The sequence below is a fragment of the Carex rostrata genome, chromosome 19 (assembly GCF_964058835.1).
Source record: "Carex rostrata chromosome 19, lpCarRost1.2, whole genome shotgun sequence".
Taxonomy (NCBI): Eukaryota; Viridiplantae; Streptophyta; class Magnoliopsida; order Poales; family Cyperaceae; genus Carex; species Carex rostrata.
In genome coordinates, this window is record NC_135936.1 from 3,922,442 (window position 1) to 3,944,584 (window position 22,143).

At 36.6% G+C, this 22,143-nt stretch overlaps 6 protein-coding genes and 1 pseudogene across 14 annotated transcripts; 3 read left to right on the forward strand and 4 right to left on the reverse strand.

Annotated features, from left to right (window-relative positions):
• The first annotated feature begins 34 nt into the window (after positions 1–34).
• On the forward strand, positions 35–2,583 carry LOC144571874 (uncharacterized). The gene is made up of 2 exons (XM_078321266.1): positions 35–152; positions 1,017–2,583. The coding sequence occupies exon 2, from the start codon at positions 1,028–1,030 to the stop codon at positions 2,342–2,344; it is 1,317 nt and encodes a 438-aa protein (XP_078177392.1). The 5' UTR covers positions 35–152; positions 1,017–1,027; the 3' UTR covers positions 2,345–2,583.
• A 262-nt stretch (positions 2,584–2,845) lies between these two features.
• LOC144571398 (ferredoxin C 2, chloroplastic-like) lies at positions 2,846–4,521 on the forward strand. The gene is made up of 6 exons (XM_078320670.1): positions 2,846–3,220; positions 3,544–3,607; positions 3,731–3,819; positions 3,910–3,978; positions 4,150–4,194; positions 4,282–4,521. Exons 1-6 carry the CDS (start codon positions 2,981–2,983, stop codon positions 4,324–4,326), a joined length of 552 nt encoding a protein of 183 aa, XP_078176796.1. The 5' UTR covers positions 2,846–2,980; the 3' UTR covers positions 4,327–4,521.
• A 269-nt stretch (positions 4,522–4,790) lies between these two features.
• Positions 4,791–5,912, reverse strand: LOC144571397 (SWIM zinc finger family protein / mitogen-activated protein kinase kinase kinase (MAPKKK)-like protein). Its single transcript, XM_078320669.1, has one exon. It carries the CDS (start codon positions 5,743–5,745, stop codon positions 4,993–4,995), a length of 753 nt encoding a protein of 250 aa, XP_078176795.1. The 5' UTR covers positions 5,746–5,912; the 3' UTR covers positions 4,791–4,992.
• On the reverse strand, positions 5,870–9,651 carry LOC144571400 (uncharacterized). Of its 4 annotated transcripts, none has more exons than XM_078320678.1 (3): positions 9,380–9,642; positions 9,025–9,213; positions 5,870–5,999 (listed from the first exon to the last, which is right to left on the reverse strand). In XM_078320678.1, exons 1-3 carry the CDS (start codon positions 9,449–9,451, stop codon positions 5,967–5,969), a joined length of 294 nt encoding a protein of 97 aa, XP_078176804.1. In that variant the 5' UTR covers positions 9,452–9,642; the 3' UTR covers positions 5,870–5,966. The 4 variants fall into 4 exon arrangements, with proteins under 4 accessions (XP_078176804.1, XP_078176806.1, XP_078176805.1 ...); XM_078320680.1 differs by lacking the exon at positions 5,870–5,999 and adding an exon at positions 7,136–7,405 and having other exon boundaries at positions 9,092–9,213; positions 9,380–9,640; XM_078320679.1 differs by lacking the exon at positions 5,870–5,999 and adding an exon at positions 7,136–7,405 and having other exon boundaries at positions 9,380–9,616.
• On the reverse strand, positions 8,703–21,552 carry LOC144571399 (protein NONRESPONDING TO OXYLIPINS 2, mitochondrial). Of its 5 annotated transcripts, none has more exons than XR_013517507.1 (3): positions 21,293–21,537; positions 20,893–21,126; positions 8,703–8,979 (listed from the first exon to the last, which is right to left on the reverse strand). XR_013517507.1 is itself a non-coding variant. In XM_078320675.1 (3 exons), the coding sequence occupies exons 1-3, from the start codon at positions 21,415–21,417 to the stop codon at positions 19,329–19,331; spliced, it is 273 nt and encodes a 90-aa protein (XP_078176801.1). In that variant the 5' UTR covers positions 21,418–21,544; the 3' UTR covers positions 19,080–19,328. The 5 variants fall into 5 exon arrangements, 4 of the variants coding, with proteins under 4 accessions (XP_078176801.1, XP_078176799.1, XP_078176798.1 ...); XM_078320675.1 differs by lacking the exon at positions 8,703–8,979 and adding an exon at positions 19,080–19,354 and having other exon boundaries at positions 21,005–21,126; positions 21,293–21,544; XM_078320673.1 differs by lacking the exon at positions 8,703–8,979 and adding an exon at positions 19,080–19,354 and having other exon boundaries at positions 20,938–21,126; positions 21,293–21,534.
• Positions 15,136–17,155, forward strand: LOC144571931 (ferredoxin C 2, chloroplastic-like; annotated as a pseudogene). The gene is made up of 6 exons (XR_013517612.1): positions 15,136–15,256; positions 16,057–16,182; positions 16,306–16,394; positions 16,485–16,555; positions 16,727–16,771; positions 16,863–17,155. The product of XR_013517612.1 is annotated as a ferredoxin C 2, chloroplastic-like (transcript).
• On the reverse strand, positions 17,328–18,334 carry LOC144571932 (uncharacterized). Its single transcript, XM_078321325.1, has one exon. The coding sequence runs from the start codon at positions 18,066–18,068 to the stop codon at positions 17,328–17,330; it is 741 nt and encodes a 246-aa protein (XP_078177451.1). The 5' UTR covers positions 18,069–18,334.
• Positions 21,553–22,143: the final 591 nt, after the last annotated feature.

Here is a 22,143-nt window from a genome sequence, read left to right on the forward strand (position 1 = left end):
TTTCATTTTCCTAATATGGTAGTGAGTAGTTTATTTACAAAAATACCCTAACCAAAAAACGACACGCTCTCTTTAATCTCTCAGTCTCTGATCCAGTGTTCTATCCCTCTCTTTCCGAATCAAGAACAGTACGCACTTCTACTCATCGAAAGGTATGCTCCTTTTTGATCTGTATCTCCTGAATCTCTGCTCTTATCCTGCTACATTATGTGATTTCCCGCTATTTGAATAAAGTACTTCACTAATTGTGTCGTTTTTCTTTGAAGATTCGGGGACAGGGTTTTGTTTCTAGATCTTTTTGGTCACAAATAGATCCAGTTTTAGGGAGTTGAGGATTTATCTTCCCGCTTGACTCAGTTTCCAAATCGAGGATTCTGTTAAAATATTTCCAGATCTTTTCCCATCACATGTTGTTAAATGTGAATATCCCTGGTTTGTAGATAAGAAACATTCTTTGAACTGGAATTTCGGTTTAAAACAGTAAGGCATTCAATTTCTTATATAGGATAATAGGAAATGGTTATAATTGGAATTTGTTAGTTCTTAATGGGGAAAAATTGTTGCCATATGGCTGTAGACTCTTGGCTACTATGCAATTTGGTCCCTGCACTTCTATTCTCAGTACAATATGTGGTAATATATTCTCCATTGCAATCTGGCTAAGAGAAAATTGTATTGCTAGTCTAATCCAGTAACAGCACCAGTACAGTACCAAGCTTGTTTTGTACCACAGCCATCAAGATACTGCTTTTTGTTTCTTCTTGCCTGGAACGTGGTATATTATGCTCATTAAAGCCTCAACTTTTCTCCAATATTCCCAAACTAGAACACTGAGATTCAAGAATTGAAAAATAAGAACATGAATAAGAAAAACCAGTATAATTTCCAGTATCTGTATCAGCGTTTAACTGTACCAGAACAGCATGGAATTCTACCTTGTGTGTTATGATTAATAATACAAACTAAAAGAAGTTAATAGAAGATCAATGACCATATTACTTTGCTTAACTTTTCAGAAAGTTGGTCCATGATGTTTCATCACGCGAATAGCCGAGGCACAAGAAATAGGTTTTCTAAAATAAAAAGAACCTTTCAAACAACCCTGATTATATGTGTGGCTGTTTGGCTTCTCTATCAAATGAAGCATACATATGATAAGAAGAGAGAGTTTGCATCAAATGTTGAAACCCTTGACGATGGAAGTGGAGAGGGAGCTTTCTTGGGCCGCAAGGAGAGGGCGGGTGCATCTTTTGATCAGGACCCTGAAATTACCAATGTGGTCATGAGCAATGATTCTGATCAGAGACAGGATGACGGGAATGATAAGAACAGCAATGATGGTAATAATAGTATTGATGAAGGGGTTGAAGAAGTTAATTTTGATCATAATCGGAATGCTGAAGGGGGGAATGCAAATGATGAAAAACAGGAGGGTGAAATTAAAAGGGTGTCTGGTCAGTTTGATAATGGAGAAAATAGTGGTGAGGGAGAGAACAGTTTATCCATAAATGAAGAAAGTGGCGAATTTGATGAAAAAAAGGGTAGTGATGGTGAGGTTAATTCAAGCTCGAATAATGACAATTCAACTGTAGATGTCTCAAATGGAGAGGATCATAAGATGGAGGTGAGAACCGGTGAGAACGGGAATATAGAAGTCTCAACTGAAGAGGATAATAAGCTGGTGGCTCATAATTATGAGAATGGGGATGGTAGTGATTCAAATGGAGAGAATGATAAGCCTCAGGAACAAAATAGTGAGAATAGGACTAGCAATGATCAATATGGAGAAACTAATGAAAATGAAAATGGAGAGAATGATAAAACAGAGGTGCAAACTGATGAGAATATGACTGGAGATGTTCACAGTGAGGAAATTAATCAGAATGGAAATGGAGATGCTTCAAATGGAGAAAATGATAAGCTGGAGGTGCGGCATGATGAGAATACAGCTGGAGAGAATAATGTAGTTGAAGTGCAAAATGAAGGTGGCAGTGACAAGTCTGAAAGTGAGTTACGTGACGACAAGATTCCTGAGATGGAAGCTGGTGGGACCTGGCTTAATGAAAACTTAAATAGTGAAATTAAGGTTGAAGAAAGCACTGTTTCTGACAATGGTACAAATACTAAGTCTGAAAACAGTGAGAATATGAATACTGAGATGAAAATTGAGGGGGCAAATGAATTGAACTCAGCCAATGAAAACAGTAATGGTTTGGATTTGAAAGAGTTAGAATCTAACAAGTCAGAAGAAATTAAAATGGAAAAAAACTCTGATACAGCTGGGGATTTGAAAACCGAAGGTGGCAATGTTAGCGTGTCTCAGGATGGTACGTCTTCTGAATAGGAGTGTGGGAAGTTGCAAACTGGAACTACAAAATTTGTTTCTTAGACTCTTTTTTGGTATCGTAGTAAATATTAGCTATTTAGCTTAAAGGGGTGTGGGTAGTTTTAATGAACTGGAAGATAAGTGTTGTTTGTTTTCCAAATTTATTCCATTTTAATTGTTCAATTTTCCAACACCATGTTTTGGTATGTGACTTGAGCTCTTGTTACATTGTTAGTAAGTTTGAGAAGAATAAATCATTTGCAAAAATTTACTGATCTTTTCCTAAAAGTGGGTATCTATTTCGTTGAATCAAGTGCTTTCTCATGTCGTTTTCTATTATATGTAAAAAAAAAAATTATTTCATCTACAAATTCCTCTGCAGTCCATTACGTCTCTCTAATCAAAGCCCAAATCGGATTTGATTCTTCGAGGTACAACCATGTATAGCCCAGTAAAGGCCCAGTTTCAAGTTCGACCCGAATCGCTTATTACAGAAACCGGACCCGAAATCATTGTGGCCCGACCACAAACAAAGCTTATCTATTACTTTTTTTTAGAGCTCGAAGAGGCACCGGAACTTTGAGCTATAGCTAAGCGACGCTGACATGGCGAGCGCTGCGTGAATCCCCAGATTCAATAGAGGTTATTTTGAAAATGGCGAATGCTCTGCTTTCCCTCTCCAGTTTGTCCGCAGCCGCTCATATTTGCCGGAATAATGCGAGTGCGAGTAGAACAGCGAGTAGAACAGGTTCGAGAGGAGTGAGAGCGTCCCTAAGAGCAGCGGAGGTGTTTGAGCCTGGACCCATTGTCAGTACCTCAGGTGTGGTTCCCACGCACCGGGTCACCGTGCACGACCGCCAGCGTGGCGTCACTCATGAATTCGTTGTGCCTGAGGTGTGATTTAAGGCTTGGTTGATTACAAGCTTTACCGTTGTGGCCTGATTGAAACATAAATGCCAAATAATGACCAGAAAGAGCAACTGTATCTGTGGTACCAGTCAATCACCAAAACCAGCACAGAGGGCACCAGGTGGGGTCAAAACCTACTTGAATCAAGGGTCCAACCTGACCCCATCTACTGTTCATTTCTTGTTTATGTTAAGACGGAAGACTGAGTCTCAAATTACCTTGATATCTTTTCCTAATACTGATACTGTAATTTGTTCTACCCAAATTTTATCATTTTTACATTATTGTTTCTTAAAATACATTTTCAGGACCAATACATACTCCACACGGGTGAATCACAAAATATAACACTCCCCTTTTCCTGCCGTCATGGTAATTTGTCTCACACTGATTCTGCTTCTATTCAATTATTATTTTCTTTTGACAATATTTTAAGTTAATTTAAAGTATATAGTTTTCATTATTAATTAGTTGTCTTCTTCTTTCCATTGCCAGGTTGCTGTACCAGTTGTGCAGTACGAATAAAATCTGGCCAAATTAGGCAACCTGAAGCTCTAGGTATATCTGCCGAGCTCAAGGAAAAGGTATTATGGTCTTTTCATGGCATGTAAAGAGATAATTTTAATTTATTTCTGATATAATGAAATAATTATGTATACTTTTTATTTGGTCAGGGTTACGCATTGCTATGTGTTGGCTTTGCATGTTCTGATGTTGAAGTAGAAACTCAAGATGAAGATGAGGTTAGTATTAATACTCTTGTAAATAATTGATATTTGACAGATACACTTACCGGTGCCATACAATGGATGATCAGTGCTGGTATCCTACCAATATTAAAGTTATCGGGGCAACTAAGGCACCCATTTTTTTAATGATTGGTTTGCATTTAGTAGTTAACTATCCTTTTTCAGGTATACTGGCTTCAATTTGGAAGATATTTTGCAAGAGGACCTATTGTGAGTCTCTCTCTCTCTCCTCCCCTCCCCTCCCCTATTCTGATAAAGTTATGAAATGAATTTAAACGTTGTTCTATTGTTGCGCAGGAAAGGGACGATATTGCCTTGGAACTTGCTCTAGGGGATGAGTGACCAGTCCATGTTATGGCAACTGGGAATAGAAATAAGGGTTTCCCTCTTTCTCCTTGCTTTTATTGTTCAAAAATGATAGGCGGTTGTGTAGTTAATTCTATGAGAGGATACATCGTGAAACAGTTTCCCTACTTTCTACTGTTCTCATGAACATTGTGTAAAATAATGAAGGCGAAATTTTGCGTTTGCTGAGCACTCTCTTTTGTTGAATTGGTCAAATGAAAAATAAAAACAAGGTATTTTACCAAACATGCCAATTTAACTCGGACACGATACCTATCATTTGTTCTTTGGGTAAAACAACAAATTGGAAAAAAAAAAAAATCAGAAATTCCAATAACCAAAGCTGGGTTCAAGAACCTTTTGATCTTTGATAATATGGTTCAAATTCAACTGACACGCAGTTGTTTCAAAAGGTGACAAAGGGTTGCAATGAACAAACAAGCGGTAACACAATTAAGAAGTCCGTTAGAAAATAGCATTATCATAACAAAGAACAAATGAAATCTTTACAAAGAGGTTAAATCAGTGATCTAATCCCTTATTCAATGTCAAACTAAGAACAAATTTTAACTCCCCAGTTAGAAAACTATTTACATTTACATGAAATTAATCATACACGTTCTAACAAGTAACTAAATCCCTGTATTTTCCTTTAATGCATCATCAATCTATGCAGAACCGTTCATCCGTCTCTTGCACGAGCTCATCATCCCCGGTAACATAAACCGACAAGTTCACATACATCTCTCCTTGCCTCCTATCTCTCCACCGGGCTCGGCAGACAACACAGCTGACCCCACGTCGACCCCGGCTCCTTTTCCACCTATCAAAGCACTCTCCATGAACCGAATTCCCACATGTGCCGCATGTAACCAACCTAACTCCTTGACCATCAACCATCTCATCTAAACAAACTGGGCACACTGCACCTTCTTGCGTTAGCACTGTAACCTCCGCCAATGGCCTTCCCTGCTGATTTGAACCAGAAAGTAGCCTCAGAAACATTGCGCGTGCACGTGGCCCTGCTAAAACATCTGAGGCAGATGGCATGGCCAAAAACCGTGCAAGTTCGCAGGGACGAATCGACCTGCGCCACACACATGCTTCATCGAATGTTAAGTTTAATACACGCAGAAGAATGAATAGAATGTGTTTGCATGGGTTTGATCGGTCAGGGCACGTGCATGACGGGGTGGCAGCTAGGGTAACAGTGTAAACATTGCCGGTGGAGCCAAGGATGTAGAAGTAAGGCCCATCACGGTGCAGAAGGCGCAGCTGGTGCTCTAGGGCACGGATTATACGGTCCGCGACTTGTTGGGCAGAGTCGGCTTGGTTTGAGTTGTCAGGCTGTGACCGGGTCCGGGTCCGGGTCCGGGTCCGGGTTCGGGGTGGGGAGTTTGACCCAACAGACTCCATTAGTTATGATTTTATTTTGGCAGCGTTGGGTTTCTCTTTGTTTGTGGGAACGGAGGAGGAGTCTGGTGTTGGCGGATTTGATCTTATGTTATGGAAAAATTGGAAGTGGCATGGTAAGAAGGAAGAGAGAAAAGAAAAGAGGCACTTTGAGTGGCGTATTGGAATAGGCCAAGAGGGAATGGCGGGAGGGAAAGGAAAAGGGTTTGTCACTAACTTTTGTTTTAAGTATCCGTTTGAACTTTCCTCAAAGCCTCCTGAATTAGAAAAACTTGGTTAACTTCGATGGCAGCAAATTTGTAGGTTGAGTGGTACGAGAGATGATTCATGCGCTGGTCAATGGTCATACAAGGTAAGCATGGTTGACCAGTTGTTCTTTCTGAAGTTTGAAAGCGATTTTGTTTGTTTGGTATTTAGCCTACGGGCATTCCAGCAACAAAAAACTATTTGGTAATTTTTATTCTGTTTCATAATTCGGCTAAAGGGTTATAGCAACCAACATTGAATGACGAAAACGACAAATTTAGGGAGCAAAAGAGTTCCTCAAATTCATACATCTAAAACACACGTGATATCTCTAAATCACTAAAATTAAACCTCTTTAACTGACAGGGAGACGTGATATCTCTAAAACATAGATTGTTTTAATGACAATTTGGTGTATTCTTCAAAAATAACAATATTAAATTTTTTCTTTCAAAATTTATTATAACATATTTATCCACTAAATTAAAATAGCTCACATATTTATCAAATTCACCATCGTTTCCATTAATTCTCAATTCGTTGCTTTTCTACATTAATATTTTTAGTACCTCCGTTTTCAATACAATGTCTCTTCTTAAATCTAGCTCAATAAAGTAAAAATAATGATAGTAAAGGTAACGAAGCTTGAACAGCAAAAAATGTGATAGAATGAAACTAATGATGCTAATTTAGAGCCACAAAATAACAGTTGCACATAAATAAAATTATTTTAAAGAGTATGGCTAATATAACATCAGTGTAATTTCAGTTTATATAACACCAACTCCAAAACCTATCAAATCGAGTTTAAATGGTGAATCCAAACCGTTCAAACTAATTTACTTTATGAGTGATGCGTTTACATGCAAACTTTTTATATTTTCGAGTTATTTTAGTATCAAATCAAGTAGCAAAAAAATTGAAAAATGAATGTATTAAAATTAACTTAAAAACTCAAACATTTGACCACTTGACTTGATACCAAATAAACTCAAAAACTTATAAATTTTACATGTAAACGCACAACTAATGAAGTAGATCGGTTTGAACGGTTTGGATTCACCATTTGAACTCGATTTGATAGGTTTTGGAGTTGGTGTTATATAGACTGAAATGACACTGATGTTATATTAGCCATACTCTATTTTAAAATGGTGAAAATACATAATATAATTTGCCAGTTTTTCTGCTGCCGCAAAAAATGATATAAGAAATCTACTTGCCCAGTTTTCTCTTATAGCAAGATCATAACTAAACCTCTGCATTACAAAAAGAAATTGCTCAAGAGTTTTTCCTACATAAAGAACACTACAAAAGAGAATTTTATTTAAAATTGCTCCGGTCATACATAAAGCAAAAGGATCCGAAGTCGACTGTGACATCAAATCATATTATCGAGGGGCACTCAGACCATTTTCTGGAAAAGAAACAGGAAAATTATTTTAGAAAATTTTCAAATAATTATCTATATCAAATTCTAAGGTGAAAGCAAAATATGAATACCAAACAGCAAAGTTTCGAGCAAACTAAACTGAATACTTACTAGCAAGCATGCATGATTAACCTAAATAATCACAGAATTCAGTTGACTCATAGACTGAAGTCAAGTTAAGGTTGATTTACTTTTCAAGTTTGGGTTCTTGTAACCTAGTTTATAATTTGGTTATTCAGGCCAGTACTCAAGTAGATTAGAAGCATCTCAAGTTCCTTAGAACACCATTACCAACTATTAAAGTACTTTGTAGCAGCATTCATTTTATTGAGAGTAGCAAAAAAGGACCAATCGAAATTTCAGATTTTGGTCCCTGAATTGTCCTAGAAAACCAACTTAGTCCAATTTTTGTTTGCACCAAATTAGTCCCTGAATTTTCAAAAAAAATAAAAATAAATAAATACTTGGTCCTTTGTACTTTAAAAAAAGATCAAATTTGGTCCCTGCCAAATCAGTCCTAGACTTTTCCGGGGAAAAAAAACTAACTTGATCACGAGATCCTCTCAAACTAAACAAATTAGCCGTGAAAAAGCCTAATAGGACCTGTTGATTATTTTGAGAAGTCAAAGGACCAACTTGCTTTTTTTAAAGTTCAAGGACCCATTGGTGGGGAATGAATCTAGGGCCTAACACATTTTTTCAGAGAAAATGATTCAAAGACCAATTCCGTGCAAATGAAAGTTCAAGGACATTTTATGTTTTTAGGAGAAAGTTCAAGAAGCAAAATTGCAATTTTTCCAAGAATTTACATCTATCCTATTATTGGATGTCGATACGAAAATTTGGAGGATTCGTCAACTCCTTCCAAACCAACTTATTCCTTCATTGACAACAAATTAGTCCCTGAATTTTCCAAAAGGAACCAAGCTGGTCCTGGAACAATGGAAAAGAAAAAAAAATCGTCCCCTGAACTCTCGTTTGAACCAATTTGGTCTTTGGACTTCCCAAAATAATTGAATTGGTCCCTAGATTTTCAAAAGATAAGTTAGTCCTTGAACTCTTGGAGTCAGAATTGGCTTCTATAAAGGTGCTGGCATCTCATAGTCATAACAAACCATACACCATATGGCATATAGCTATATCACCTCTATGGCAGGATATGTGGAGTCTTAATACTCAAAAGAACTAACTTTGTTATTTTAAAAGAAGTTTACGGACCTTTTTTTTTACACAAAAATGTTTGAAGCAGATTTGTTTAGTAAACTGCATGATCTATAGTCCATTTCCACAGCATTATGAACTTTTTTTCATTAAGGTGAAAGATCTTACGGAATATTATTGTGGAGCCAATCAATTTAGAATAAATCCTAATGTTAACAAAAAACATTCACTTCCTATGTGCCTGCTAAAATTTTCATAAATTTTTTGACTTCCAGAAATGTAGTGACAAATATGGGACAAATTAAAAACTTTCAGGATAAGGTGGACAAAGGACTTATTCTTTACCAACAGGCAATTTATTTCTTTGTATCAAAACCTAAGGGTTTTGACCAGGGAACCTCAAAAATAAAAAACAGAGCAAATAAGAGAAGCCAGTGACTTACAGAAGAAGGGAAAATCAAAGAAACTGATAAGGAGATCAGACTACAGGGTTCGACCGGCAGAGCATACCCTGTGATAGCAACCTTGACAGGCCCGAAGCATCGATCCCCAGCCGTGACCTCAACCGTGCTCATGACACTGCACTGTGCAATGGCATGAGCGAATCCATCACCACCATTTGCCGCCTCATACTATCCATTTATTGGGCATCAATCAGTAAAATGTTAAGGCAAATTAAGAAATAGCTACCCTTGTTTTGATCTGGTAAGTCCAGTGCGCTCATGTTATATTAAAGACCAGATCAGATTATAGGAATTGGAGAGAGAAAAACTGATCGATGTCAGTTTGTGATGTTACCTGAGAAAGGACGGAGAAGAGCGATGAAGAGAGCTCGAGGAGTGAGGAGTCGAGGGTTTTGCAGAAGAGCATTGAGGAAGGAGAAGGCGGGTCTTGAGAGAGCACGGCACCGCGATGCCATTGCGTGCGAAAGAGGAGAGAGAGAGAGAGAAACGGAAGGAAAAATGGAGGGGTTTCTACTTTCTAGGGTTTTGATTCGTAATAACTCTCACTGGATAGCTCCATTTCTGTCGAGTACAAAGCTGCGGTGAAACCACTGACAGCGGACCCGCCTATCGCGAAAGAGGTTTGTTAGATTTATGTGCGGGATCCATGGAAAGCAGGGTTCGTTGTCTATGGATGAATTCAGACCCGGGGCAATACTTGACCGAGTAAAATGAGATCTGAGCTATCGGTTTCAGTCCGGCACAAATTTCCGAAACGGACTTTATAATTTATAAGAGAAGAGTTTCATTACCTCATATTTTTCATACTTTATTATATCTCATATTTTATATCTTTGTTTACAAAATTCAACTGTTAATCCGAATCGCTCAATACAATATTTATACTAAAATATATCTGAGGATGAAATTTAAATTATTTTAAAAAAAATTTACTATTTTTTAAAATAAATACAAAATTACTGTGTTTTTTTATCGTTAAAAAAACAGTGATTTTTCACCTATCCTAAAAATTATTAAAAATTATTAAAAATTTCAAAAATTATAAAATTTCATACCCAACCATATTTTAGTATAGATATCATATTGAACAGTTCGGATTGACAATTTAGACTTTGAAAATAATGATATAAAATATGAGGTGTGATGAGGTATGAAAGGCATGAGGCATTGGAACCCTCCTCCTTCTATAAATAGACTCCGTATTATTTTTTGGCTTGATTGTAAAGTATTGTATCCAATTCGGTATCTTAAAGTATATAGTTCTTTGATATGATAAATTAATTATTCTAATTTTTTAGAATAAATTTCGTTGGAGGTCACTGCACTTTATTCGTTGTCATTAATTAGTCATTTAATTTATTTAATTTTGATTTATTCCTCTCAAGCCACTGAACTTCTTATTTGTACTGATCAAATTATTCAGTTATTTTTTCCATTCAAAATACTAATTGAATATCAAGTAGAGATCCAACTCATCTTTTATTGAAAAATATTATATTTTTGGGACGATTTAGGACACCTATTTTCACTCTTTTCTTTGTGATGTTTTTTATTTGAATTGAAGATATTGATTGTAACATCCAATGCTTTCATCTAAGATCATGTGGTGAGATTTATATGTGCTGAAAATTTTATATTTGATTGATGATTCTTGCCTTTGTTGTTAATATTTTAAAGGAGGGATCAAGTTACAATAAGTTCCAACAAGCATTTTCTACATTTTCAAAGTCCAAATCATCGATCCAAACCGTTAGATGTGATCTCTACAATAAAATGTGCTTGGAGACCAAATTTTACATTTTTTGAAATTTTTTACTATTTATTAAGATGGGTACAAAAACTAGTCAAATTCATACCATTGAATTTTGTACCCATCTTAATAAATAGTAAAAAAATTCCAAAAAATGTAAAATTTGGTCTCCAAGCACATTTTATTGTAGAGATCACATCTAACGGTTTGGATCGACAATTTGGACTTTGAAAATATAGAAAATGCTTGTTGTAACTTGTTGTAACTCAAAAATTGTTATAACTTGATCCCTCCTCATTATATTATTGGTTGAAAAAGTTTACTTATCTAGGTGTGTCTTGAAAGCGTACGGTTATGATAAAGTTTATTATGGTATGATGACACTACAAACCAGATGTTTTAGAAACACAGTCTATGTATTTCGATATTACGTAGTGTATCGATGTGCAAAATCCCAATTCTGTTATTTAATTTTCAGATTTTTGTTGAATGGTTCAAAATTGAAAATTCAATTCCTAAGGACTACAAGAGAAAATAACGACGAATAGAATTTTTTTGCTTGATATTTCTTGTTTTTTTTTTAAATTTAACAGGGCCTTTTTGCTTGATATTTCAATTTGCCATTTTCAAGAAATGTGCAGCATTGCTTAAAACCAAAAAGTAAAAAATGCATGAGCACATAATTGAGACATATAATTGAACAAGTGATCTTAATGTAAAACGGATAATATTCAACTCTCTGAACTTAAATTCCTTTGCAGAATAAAATCAAAGTTCACTATCATCAAATAAACACATTGTTTATATAGCATACTTGTATATTGCAGGATTATTTACATCATTACATACTTCTCATACTAAATCAATATCTCCAATTCTTTAATAAATTCAAATATGTAAGAAAGAAGAGTACAGAGGAAGATAAAGAGAAAGGAAGAGGGAAAGGGTGAAACTAAGTGTTCTCAAATCATCCTTAGAATTTAATAATTTTTTAAAAAATGATGAGTTAGACCTCCACATGACATTCTGTTAGTATTTTGGATGGAAAACATAATAGAGTGACTTGATCAGAATAAATAAAAAGTTCAATGATTTTCGATCAAGGGACAAATCAAACTTCAGAATAAATAAAAAGTTTCGTGAACTTTGATGAAATTTAGCTAATTTTTTAGGTGTTAACTCTAAATTACATCATCTAGCAGACTTATTAAAAGCGAGCCGTTTTAGAATTCTACCCCACATTTACTACTAATGTTGTTATTGGAGGTGTTACAGACAAAAACCAACCCAGTAAAAAGCAAAAGAGATTTGAGATAGGAGTTTGAATTTATTTTTGATAGAATTGAGGTCATTAATGTAGTAGATTGAAAGAAAAAAAATATATGTCACAAAAATTTGCAAAATTTGCTCTAGAAAATTTGCCAGCAAATAAGGAATTTCACGCTTATGGAATTATTACAAGGCAAAAAATGATATTATTAATGTAGCTACCGTGCTACGAGACTGACGCTCGACTCAACCTCTTAAGTTCGATATAAATTTTATTTGGAGTCGTCACCCATCAGAAAACAGGAAATACAGTTTTATTTTAGTCTATAATTAATGGGTTCATGTCTTGATTATAAATGTAGAAGGTGTTAAACAGCACACTCGCCCGCAAGATGCCGGTCTTTACTAATTTCTAGCTTTGATTCTTCGAGATACAACCATGTATAGCCCAGTAAAGGCCCAATTTCAAGTTCAACCCGAATTGTTTATTACAAAAGCCAGACCCGAAATCATTGTGGCCCGACCACAAACAAAGCTTATTTATTATTTTTCTCTAGAGCTCGAAGAGGCATCGGAACTTTGAGCTATATCCAAGCGACGCTGACATGGCAAGCGCTGCGTGAATCCCCGGATTCAATAGAGGTTACTTTGAAAATGGCGAATGCTCTACTTTCCCTCTCCAGTTTGTCCGCAGCTGCTCATATCTGTCAAAATAAGAGCATCTCCATTGGTGCAAGTGAGATGCAATTGCAAATAGAAAAAAAAAAACTGTCAAATAAAATTAAAGCTATGCTCCAGTAATGAAGGGGAAATCCTCATTAAAGAGAATGAAGGAGAGAGGACGAGAGGAGTGGCTACCTTCGAAACAGTAGTTTCTACACTCCGATTTGGGGGTGACAAAATTCGGAGAAAATCAAGGCTACGCAGTACCGCTCTCCCCTCCAAACAGTAGTTCTTCACCTTCGCTCCCTCTCTGATTTTTCTCTTTTGAAGCAAGAAAAATCTTCGAGCAGAGACAGTCTAGGGTGAGCGTCTCCCTTCCACAGTGATTTTCTCCTTCCTTTCTTCCGTCTCCCTTCGTCTAGAGCACGACCTAAGTAAAAAATCAATTTCAAATTCCCTACATCCATGCAATTGCAATTCAATTGCATTTATGCCACGTTGGACTAGGTTTTAGTTTTTTTTTCGTTGACTCACGTAAAACCAATTATATGCACACGTAACCTCTTCCTTTTTTTTTTCTCTCCTCTCAACGATATCCTCTTTCTGTTTTAATTCTCCTCTCAACGATACCCTTTCTCTCTCTCTCCTCTCCTCTCCTCTCCATGAAACAAAAAAACAACTCTCCCTCTCTCTTTCTCTTTCTCCTCTCCTCTCCATGGAAAAAAAAATAGATGCTACTAAATCAAGGCATAATACAGTAAAATCTATAGTAAAGTTTACAATCCATAATACCATAGGTATGAAAAATTAAAAATTGATAAAGTTTACAATACCATAATACAGTAGCTTAAAAACTAAAATCTATTTAACGGAAAAATAAGAGACATCATTGAAAGTAAAAAAGGCAGCATTTAATTTTCTAAGTACCCGCTCTCTTCACCTATTGAAAAAGTAAAATAATGTGGGTCTGCTTGTAATTTTCCCTTTTTTTCTTCTGACAACCCCACCAATTACTAGTAAGAGCTGAGACCCTCCATCTTCATCTCAATTTTACCAACAAAAGCTGCTGCATACTTCTTAATGCCAGAACATTTAAGCTAAAAGACTGATAAGTAAATATGTTGAGAAAGTAAAAGGAATTTAAAAAACCAAACTAATATGTGCCAGTAAAAGGAGTAAGGCCTCCTTTGTTTACTACAGGATCAAGCAGATCGCATGTGCTTTTATGTACTCATCACCACACAAATGCTGTCAGTTCCAAGAATAGATGGGGACCAAGTCTGTAAAATATAAAACAAAATGCATAAATTTTCATGAAATGATAAATATTTTATCCAAAAGACAATAATACTTAATTATGTCATAATAAGTTAGTTTATTTACCTTACTGTTTATGAATATATCTGGCCTAATTCTTAATTCTTAATTCTGCATTTACTAAACTTCTGAGTTTAGAGATTCAACTTGTTTATCCAACCGGAGCTCATTAGATCTTAATCAGCCTTAAAAAAATACAAAAGGAAACTAAGTAAAATCAAGAATCTATTATCAAAAAAGTCAATAAGTAATATAGTTGTGCAGCAACTTTGAGTTTGTTTCAACTTCCACTTTGCTGGTATTGTTGTTTTGTTTCGGTTTCATCTGAACAAAAACCATGAATTCCCAAAATGTTGATAATTTAAAAATATATAGTCAAACTGTTAACCAAGCTCAAACCAGTACCTTCTCTTCTAAACTAATGACTTCTGAAGCCAGTATCTTGGCCCTTTCGTCAGTTGCATTGCACTCATGTCTTGCATTGTCATACTCCATTCGTAACGAATCAAGCGCCAGTTATTTGTAGTTTGTAGAATCAAAGCACAAAACCAAACAAAATAATGGTTACTATAACTCATTTGTGCCAGTAATCCAGTTTGTCTCATTTTTGTTCAGTTCTTCCTTAACTGTATAAGTAAGTCACACTGGACTAAATTATGTCTCAACTAACGATCAAACTATTTTAAGTTTTCATGAAATTTGAATATAGTCTTCTTATTGTTCTCTTTATTTTAAACAAAATAGCCGCAAAAAGCAAAGTTTCCAACATTGTTTCTCGTCAATTTAGGCTCAATCATACAGTTGTGACAGAATCAATTTGAATATAAGCTCAATTCTATATGTCTCGTCAATTTGAATATAGCCTTGTAATACCTTCTAGTACCATGTATATCTTGCAAGTAATTTTTGGGCAATAACCTTCTAAATCGAATTTGTATTACCTAAATCAATGGATTTGTGAGCTGGGTTTAGTGTTTTATCTTGCTACAGTGAAGTCCGTTGTCATTCGCGGACTGGAGGCGAACGGGAGTGGAAGAGCGGCAGATGGAGGCGAACGGTGAGGGGAAGAACGGAGGAATCCATTGGCGAAAATGGTGACAGAACAACGGCGGAGGAGGAGCAGGGACGAGAAGGGGAAGAAGGGGAGTTCTCTTTTCCTCACGAATGGCAGCTCGAAGTATAGCAGCGACCAGCAACGAGAGAGGCGATTTCGTATTTTGAGCGATTTGCAAGCGCTATGCAAGCTTGCAAATCTTGAAAGCTTACAATTATGAAAGCCGCTCTCCATCGATGTTTCATTTCTTTGAAATGCCACATCGGCTTTTGCGAGTCTAATTGAAAGAGATGCTCTAATGCGAGTGCGAGTGCGAGTGCGAGTAGAACAGGTTCGAGAGGAGTGAGAACGTCCCTTAGAGCAGCGGAGGTGTTTGAGCCTGGACCCACAGTCAGTACCTCAGGTGTGGTTCCCACGCACCGGGTCATGGTGCATGACCGCCAGCGTGGCATCACTCATGAATTCGTTGTGCCTCAGAGGTGTGATTTTAGGCTTGGTTGATTACAAGCTTTACCGTTGAGGCCTAATTGCAACATAAATGCCAAATAATGACCAGAAAGAGCAGAAAGAGTAACTGTATCTGTGGTACTAGTCAATCACCAAAACCAGGAATCCGTATCCTCTCTGTTACTACAGAGATACTGTTCCATAGAGTTACTAGATCTGAACCGTTCCTTTTAACTTGGCACGAATTTCAAAGCCCAAAAATACTCCCCCCTATTGCGACCTAAATCTCAAACCGGTTGAGATTTAATCTCAAACCGTGAAGTGAGAGTGATCCTCTACAATACTACAGAGGATACGGATTCCAAAATCAGCACAGAGGGTACCAGGTGGGGTCAAATCCTACTTGCACCAAGGGTCCAACCTGACCCCATCTACTGTTCATTTCTTGTTCATGTTAAGACGGAAGACCGAGTCTCAAATTACCTTGATATCTTTTCCTAATACTGATACTGTACTTTGTTCTTCTCAAAATTTACCATCTTTACATTATTGTTTCTTAAAATACATTTCCATGACCAATACATACTCCATACGGGTGAATTACAAAACATAACACTCCCCTTTTCCTGCCGTCACGGTAATTTGTCTCACACTGATTTTGCTTCTATTCAATTATTATTTTCTCTTGACAATATTTTAAGTTAATTTAAAGTATATAGTTTTCATTCTAAATCAGTTGTCTTCTTCTTTCCATTGTCAGGTTGCTGTACCAGTTGTGCAGTACGAATAAAATCTGGCCAAATTAGGCAACCTGAAGCTCTAGATATATCTGCCGAGCTCAAGGAAAAGGTACTTTGGTCTTTTCATAGCATGTGAAGAGATAATTTTAATTTCTTTCTGATATAATAAAATAATTATGTATACTTTTTATTTGGTCAGGGTTACGCATTGCTATGTGTTGGCTTTGCATATGTTCTGATGTTGAAGTAGAAACTCAAGATGAAGATGAGGTTAGTATTAATACTCTTGTAAATAATTGATATTTGACAGATACACTTACCGGTGCCATACAATGGATGATCAGTGCCGGTACTCTACCAATATTAAAGTTATCGGGGCAACTAAGGCGCCATTTTTTTTATGATTGGTTTGCATTTATTTGTTAACTATCCCTTTTTCAGGTATACTGGCTTCAATTTGGAAGATATTTTGCAAGAGGACCTATTGTGAGTCTCTCTCTCTCTCTCTCCTCTCCTCCCCTCCCCTACTCTGATAAAGTTATGAAATGAATTTAAACATTGTTCTATTGTTGCGAAGGAAAGGGATGATATGTCCTTGGAACTTGCTCTAGGGGATGAGTGACCAGTTCATGTTATGACAATTGAGAATAGAAATAAGGGTTTCCCTCTTTCTCCTTTCTTTTATTGTCCAAAAATTATAGCCGGTTGTGTAGTTAATTCGATGAGAGGATACATCGTGAAACAGTTACCTACTTTCTACTGTTCTCATGAACATTGTGTAAAATAATGCAGGCGAAATTTTGCGTTTACTGAGCACTCTCTTTTGTTGACTTGGTCAAATGAAAAATAAAAACAAGGTATTTTACCAAACATGCCAATTCAACTTGGACACACGAATCCTATCACTTGTTCTTTGGGTAGAACAACAAATTGGAAATAAATAAAAAAATTCAGAAATTCCGATAATCAAAGCTAGGTCCAAGAACCTTTTGATAGTAGGAAATAAATCTGCTGTGATTCCAATGGAATAACAGGTTCAAATTCAACTGACACGCAGTTGTTTCAAAAGGTGACAAAAAGTTGCAATGAATAAACAAGCGGTAACACAATTAAGAAGTCCGTTAAAAAATAGCATCTCTCCTTGCCTCCTTTCTCTCCACCGGGCTCGGCAGACAACACAGCTGATCCCACGTCGACCCCGGCTCCTTTTCCACCTATCAAAGCACTGTCCATGAACCGAATTCCCACACGTGCCACATGTAACCAACCTAACTCCTTGACCATCAATCATCTCATCTAAACAAACTGGGCACACTTCACCTTCTTGCCTTAGCACTGTAACCTCCGCCAATGCCCTTCCCTGCTGATTTGAACCAGAAAGTAGCCTCAGAAACATTGCACGTGCACGTGGCCCTGCTAAAACATCTGAAGCAGATGGCATGGCCAAAATCCGTGCCAGTTCGCAGGGACAAATAGACCTGCACCACACACATGCTTCATCGAATGTTAAGTTTAAAACACGCAGAAGAATGAATAGAATGTGCTTGCATGGGTTTGATCGGTCAGGGCACGTGCATGACGAGGTGGTGGCTAAGGTAACAGTGTACACATTGCCGGTGGAGCCAAGGATGTAGAAGTGAGGCCCATCACGGTGCAGAAGGCGCAGCTGGTGCTCTAGGGCACGGATTATATGGTCCGTGACTTGTTGGGCGGAGTCAGCTTGGTTTGAGTCGTCAGGCTGTGACCGGGTTCGGGGTGGGGAGTTTGACCCAACAGATCCCATTAGTTATGCTTTTTTTTAAGAGAAACCATTAGTTATACTTTTATTTTGGCAGCGTTGGGTTTCTCTTTGTTTGTGGGAACGGAGGAGGAGTCTGGTGTTGGTGGATTTGATCTTATGTTTTGGAAAAATTGGAAGTGGCATGGTAAGAAGGAAGAGAGAAAAGAAAAGAGGCACTTTGAGTGGCGTATTGGAATAGGCCAAGAGGGAATGGCGGGAGGGAAAGGAATAGGGTTTGTCAAGTAACTTTTGTTTCAAGTATCCGTTTGAACTTCCTCAAAGCCTCCTGAATAACTGAATTAGAAAAACTTGGTTAACTTGATGGCATCAACTTTGTAGGTTGAGTGGTACGAGAGGTGATTCATGCGCTGGTCAATGGTCATACACGGTAAACATGGTTGACCCGGTTGTTCTTTCTGAAGTTCGAAATCGATTGTCTGTTTGGTATTTTTAGCCTAGGGCATTCCAACAACAAAAAAAACTATTTGGTAATTTTCAGAATAAAAAAAACCATGGAAACTTTTTGTTTCATAATTCGGCTAAAGGTCATAGCAACCAACATTGAATGACGAAAACGACAAATTTAGGAAGCAAAAGAGGTCCTCAAATTCATACATCTAAAACACACGTGATATCTCTAAAACACTAAAATTAAACCTCTTAACTGACAGGGAGACGTGATATCTCTAAAACAGAATGTTTTAATGACAATTTCAGGTGTATTCTTCAAAAATAACAGTATCAATTTTTTTCTTTCAAAATTTATTATAACATATTTATCCTCTAAATTAAAATAGCTCACCTATTTATCAAATTCACCATCTTTTCCATTAATTCTCAATTCGTCGCTCTTCTACATTAATATTTTTAGTACCTCCGTTTTCAATACGATGTCTCTTCTTAAATCTAGTTCAATAAAGTAAAAATAATGATAGTAAACGTTACAAAGCTTGAACAGGAAAAAATGTGAGAGAATGAAACTAATGATGCTAAGTTTGAGCCACAAAATAACAGTTGCACATAAATAAGATTATTTTAAAATGGTGAAAATACATAATATATTTTGCCATTTTTCTGCTGCCGCAAAAAATGAAATAAGAAATCTACTTGCCCAGTTTTCTCTTATAGCAAGATCATTACTAAACCTCTGCATTACAAAAGAAATTGCACTTTAAGAACACTAAAAAAGAGAATTTTATTCAAAATTCCTCTGGTCAGACATAAAGCAAAAGGATCCAAAGTCATCTGTAACATCAAATCATATTATCGAGGGACACTCAGACCATTTTCTGGAAAAGAAACAGGAAAACTATTTTAGAAAATTTTCAAATAATTATCTTTATCAAATTCTAAGGAGAAAGCAAAATATGAATACCAAACAGCAAAGTTTCAAGCAAACTAAACTGAATACTTAATTACTAGCAAGCATGCATGATTAACCTAAATAATCACAGAATTCAGTTGACTCATAGACTGAAGTCAGGTTAAGGTTGATTTACTTTTCATGTTTGGGTTTTTGTAACCTAGTTTATAATTTGGTTATTCAGGCCAGTACTAGAGTAGATTAGAAGCATCTCAAGTTCCTTAGAACACCATTACCAACTATTAAAGTACTTTGTAGCAGCATTCATTTTATTGAGAGTAGCAAAAAAGGACCAATCGAAATTTCAGATTTTGGTCCCTGAATTGTCCTAGAAAACCAACTTAAGTCCAATTTTTATTTGCACCAAATTAGTCCCTGAATTAAAAAATAAAAATAAATAAATACTTGGTCCTTGTACTTTAAAAAAGGATCAAATTTGGTCCCTGCCAAATCAGTCCTCGACTTTTCCCGGGAAAAAAAAAACTAACTTGATCACAAGATCCTCTCAAAATAAACAAATTAGCCGTGAAAAAGCCTAATAGGACTGTTGATTATTTTGAGAAGTCAAAGGACCAACTTGCTTTCTTTAAAGTTCAAGGACCCATTGGTGGGGAATGAATCTAGGGCCCAACACGTTTTTTCAGAGAAAATGATTCAAAGACCAATTCAGTGCAAATGAAGGTTCAAGGACATTTTATGTTTTTATGAGAAAGTTCAAGAAGCAAAATTTCAATTTTTCCAAGAATGTACATCTATCCTATTATTGGATGTCGATAAGAAAATTTGGAGGCTTCGTCAACTCCTTCCAAACCAACTTGATCCCTTCATTGACAACAAATTAGTCCCTAAATTTTCCAAAAGGAACCAAGCTGGTCCTGGAACAATGGAAAAGAAAAAAAATTGTCCCCTGAACTCTTGTTTGAACCAATTTGGTCTTTGGACTTCCCAAAATAATTGAATTGGTCCCTAGATTTTCAAAAGATAAGTTAGCCCTTGAACTCTTGGAGTCAGAATTGGCTTCTATAAAGGTGCTGGCATCTCATAGTCATAACAAACCATACACCATATGGCATATAGCTATATCACCTCTATGGCAGGATATGTGGAGTCTTAATACTCAAAAGAACTAACTTTGTTATTTTAAAAGAAGTGAATGGACCATTTTTTTTACACAAAAATGTTTGAAGCAGATTTGTTTAGTAAACTGCATGATCTATAGTCCATTTCCACAGCATTATGAACTTTTTTTCATTAAGGTGAAAGATCTTACGGAATATTATTGTGGAGCCAATCAATTTAGAATAAATTCTAATGTTAACAAAAAACATTCACTTCCTATGTGCCTGCTAAAATTTTCATAAATTTTTTGAGTTCCAGAAATGTAGTGACAAATATGGGACAAATTAAAAACTTTCAGGATAAGGTGGACAAAGGACTTATTCTTTAGGGTTTTGACCAGGGAACCTCACAAATAAAAAACAGAGCAAATAAGAGAAGCCAGTGGCTTACAGAAGAAGGGAAAATCAAAGAAACTGATAAGGAGATCAGACTCCAGGGTTCGACCGGCAGAGCATACCCTGTGATAGCGACCTTGACAGGCCCGAAGCATCAATCCCCAGCCGTGACGTCAATCGTGCTGACGACACTGCACTGTGCAATGGCATGAGCGAATCCATCACCACCATTTGCCGCCTCACACTATCCATTTATTGGGCATCAATCAATAAAATGTTAAGGCAAATTACGAAATAGCTACCCTTGTTTTGATCTGGTAAGTCCAGTGCGCTCATGTTATATTAAAGACCAGATCAGATTATAGGAATTGGAGAGAGGAAAACTGATCGATGTCAGTTTGTGATGTTACCTGAGAAAGGACGGAGAAGAACGAGGAAGAGAGCTCGAGGAGTGAGGAGTCGAGGGTTTTGCGGAAGAGCATGACTTGAGGAAGGAGAAGGCGGGTCTTGAGAGAGCACGGCACCGCGATGCCATTGCGTGCGAAAGAGGAGAGAGAGAGAAACGGAAGGAAAAATGGAGGGGCTTCTACTTTCTAGGGTTTTGATTCGTAATAACTCTCACTGGATAGCTCCATTTCTTTCGAGTACAAAGCTGCGGTGAAACCACTGACAGTGGACCCGCCTATCGCGAAAGAGGTTCGTTAGATTTAGGTGATGGATCCATAGAAAGCAGGTTCGCTGTCTATGTAAACTGATCGGATATTATCCGATTTCGTTCGGATTCGAATTCGAAAAATTATCTAAATTATCCGATATGTGTCCATATATGTATCCAAAAAATTATAATGGATACAGATACGATAAGACATTTAATTATCCGTATCCGACCGTTTGTATTTTTAAACCACAACAATGTGTTATATGTTCTTAAACTGATTTATTAAATTGTATATTATACCCAATAATATATTAAATTGCATATAGATATATATTTTGATGAACAATGTAACACTATGACATAATTAGTGACTAATGTCTTAATAATATAATAGATATTTTCTAACAAACAAGCTAATTATGAAAAATATCCGTATCCGAAAAATTATAACGGATACAGTAAGACCACTATTCGATCCGTATCCGACCGTTTACACCCCTATCTATGGATGAGTTCAGACCCGAGCAATGCTTGACTGAGTACAATGGTGTCGTTCAACAAGGGTCTCCTTAAACCTCCTTAAGGCTAAAGGAGTATCTTTTA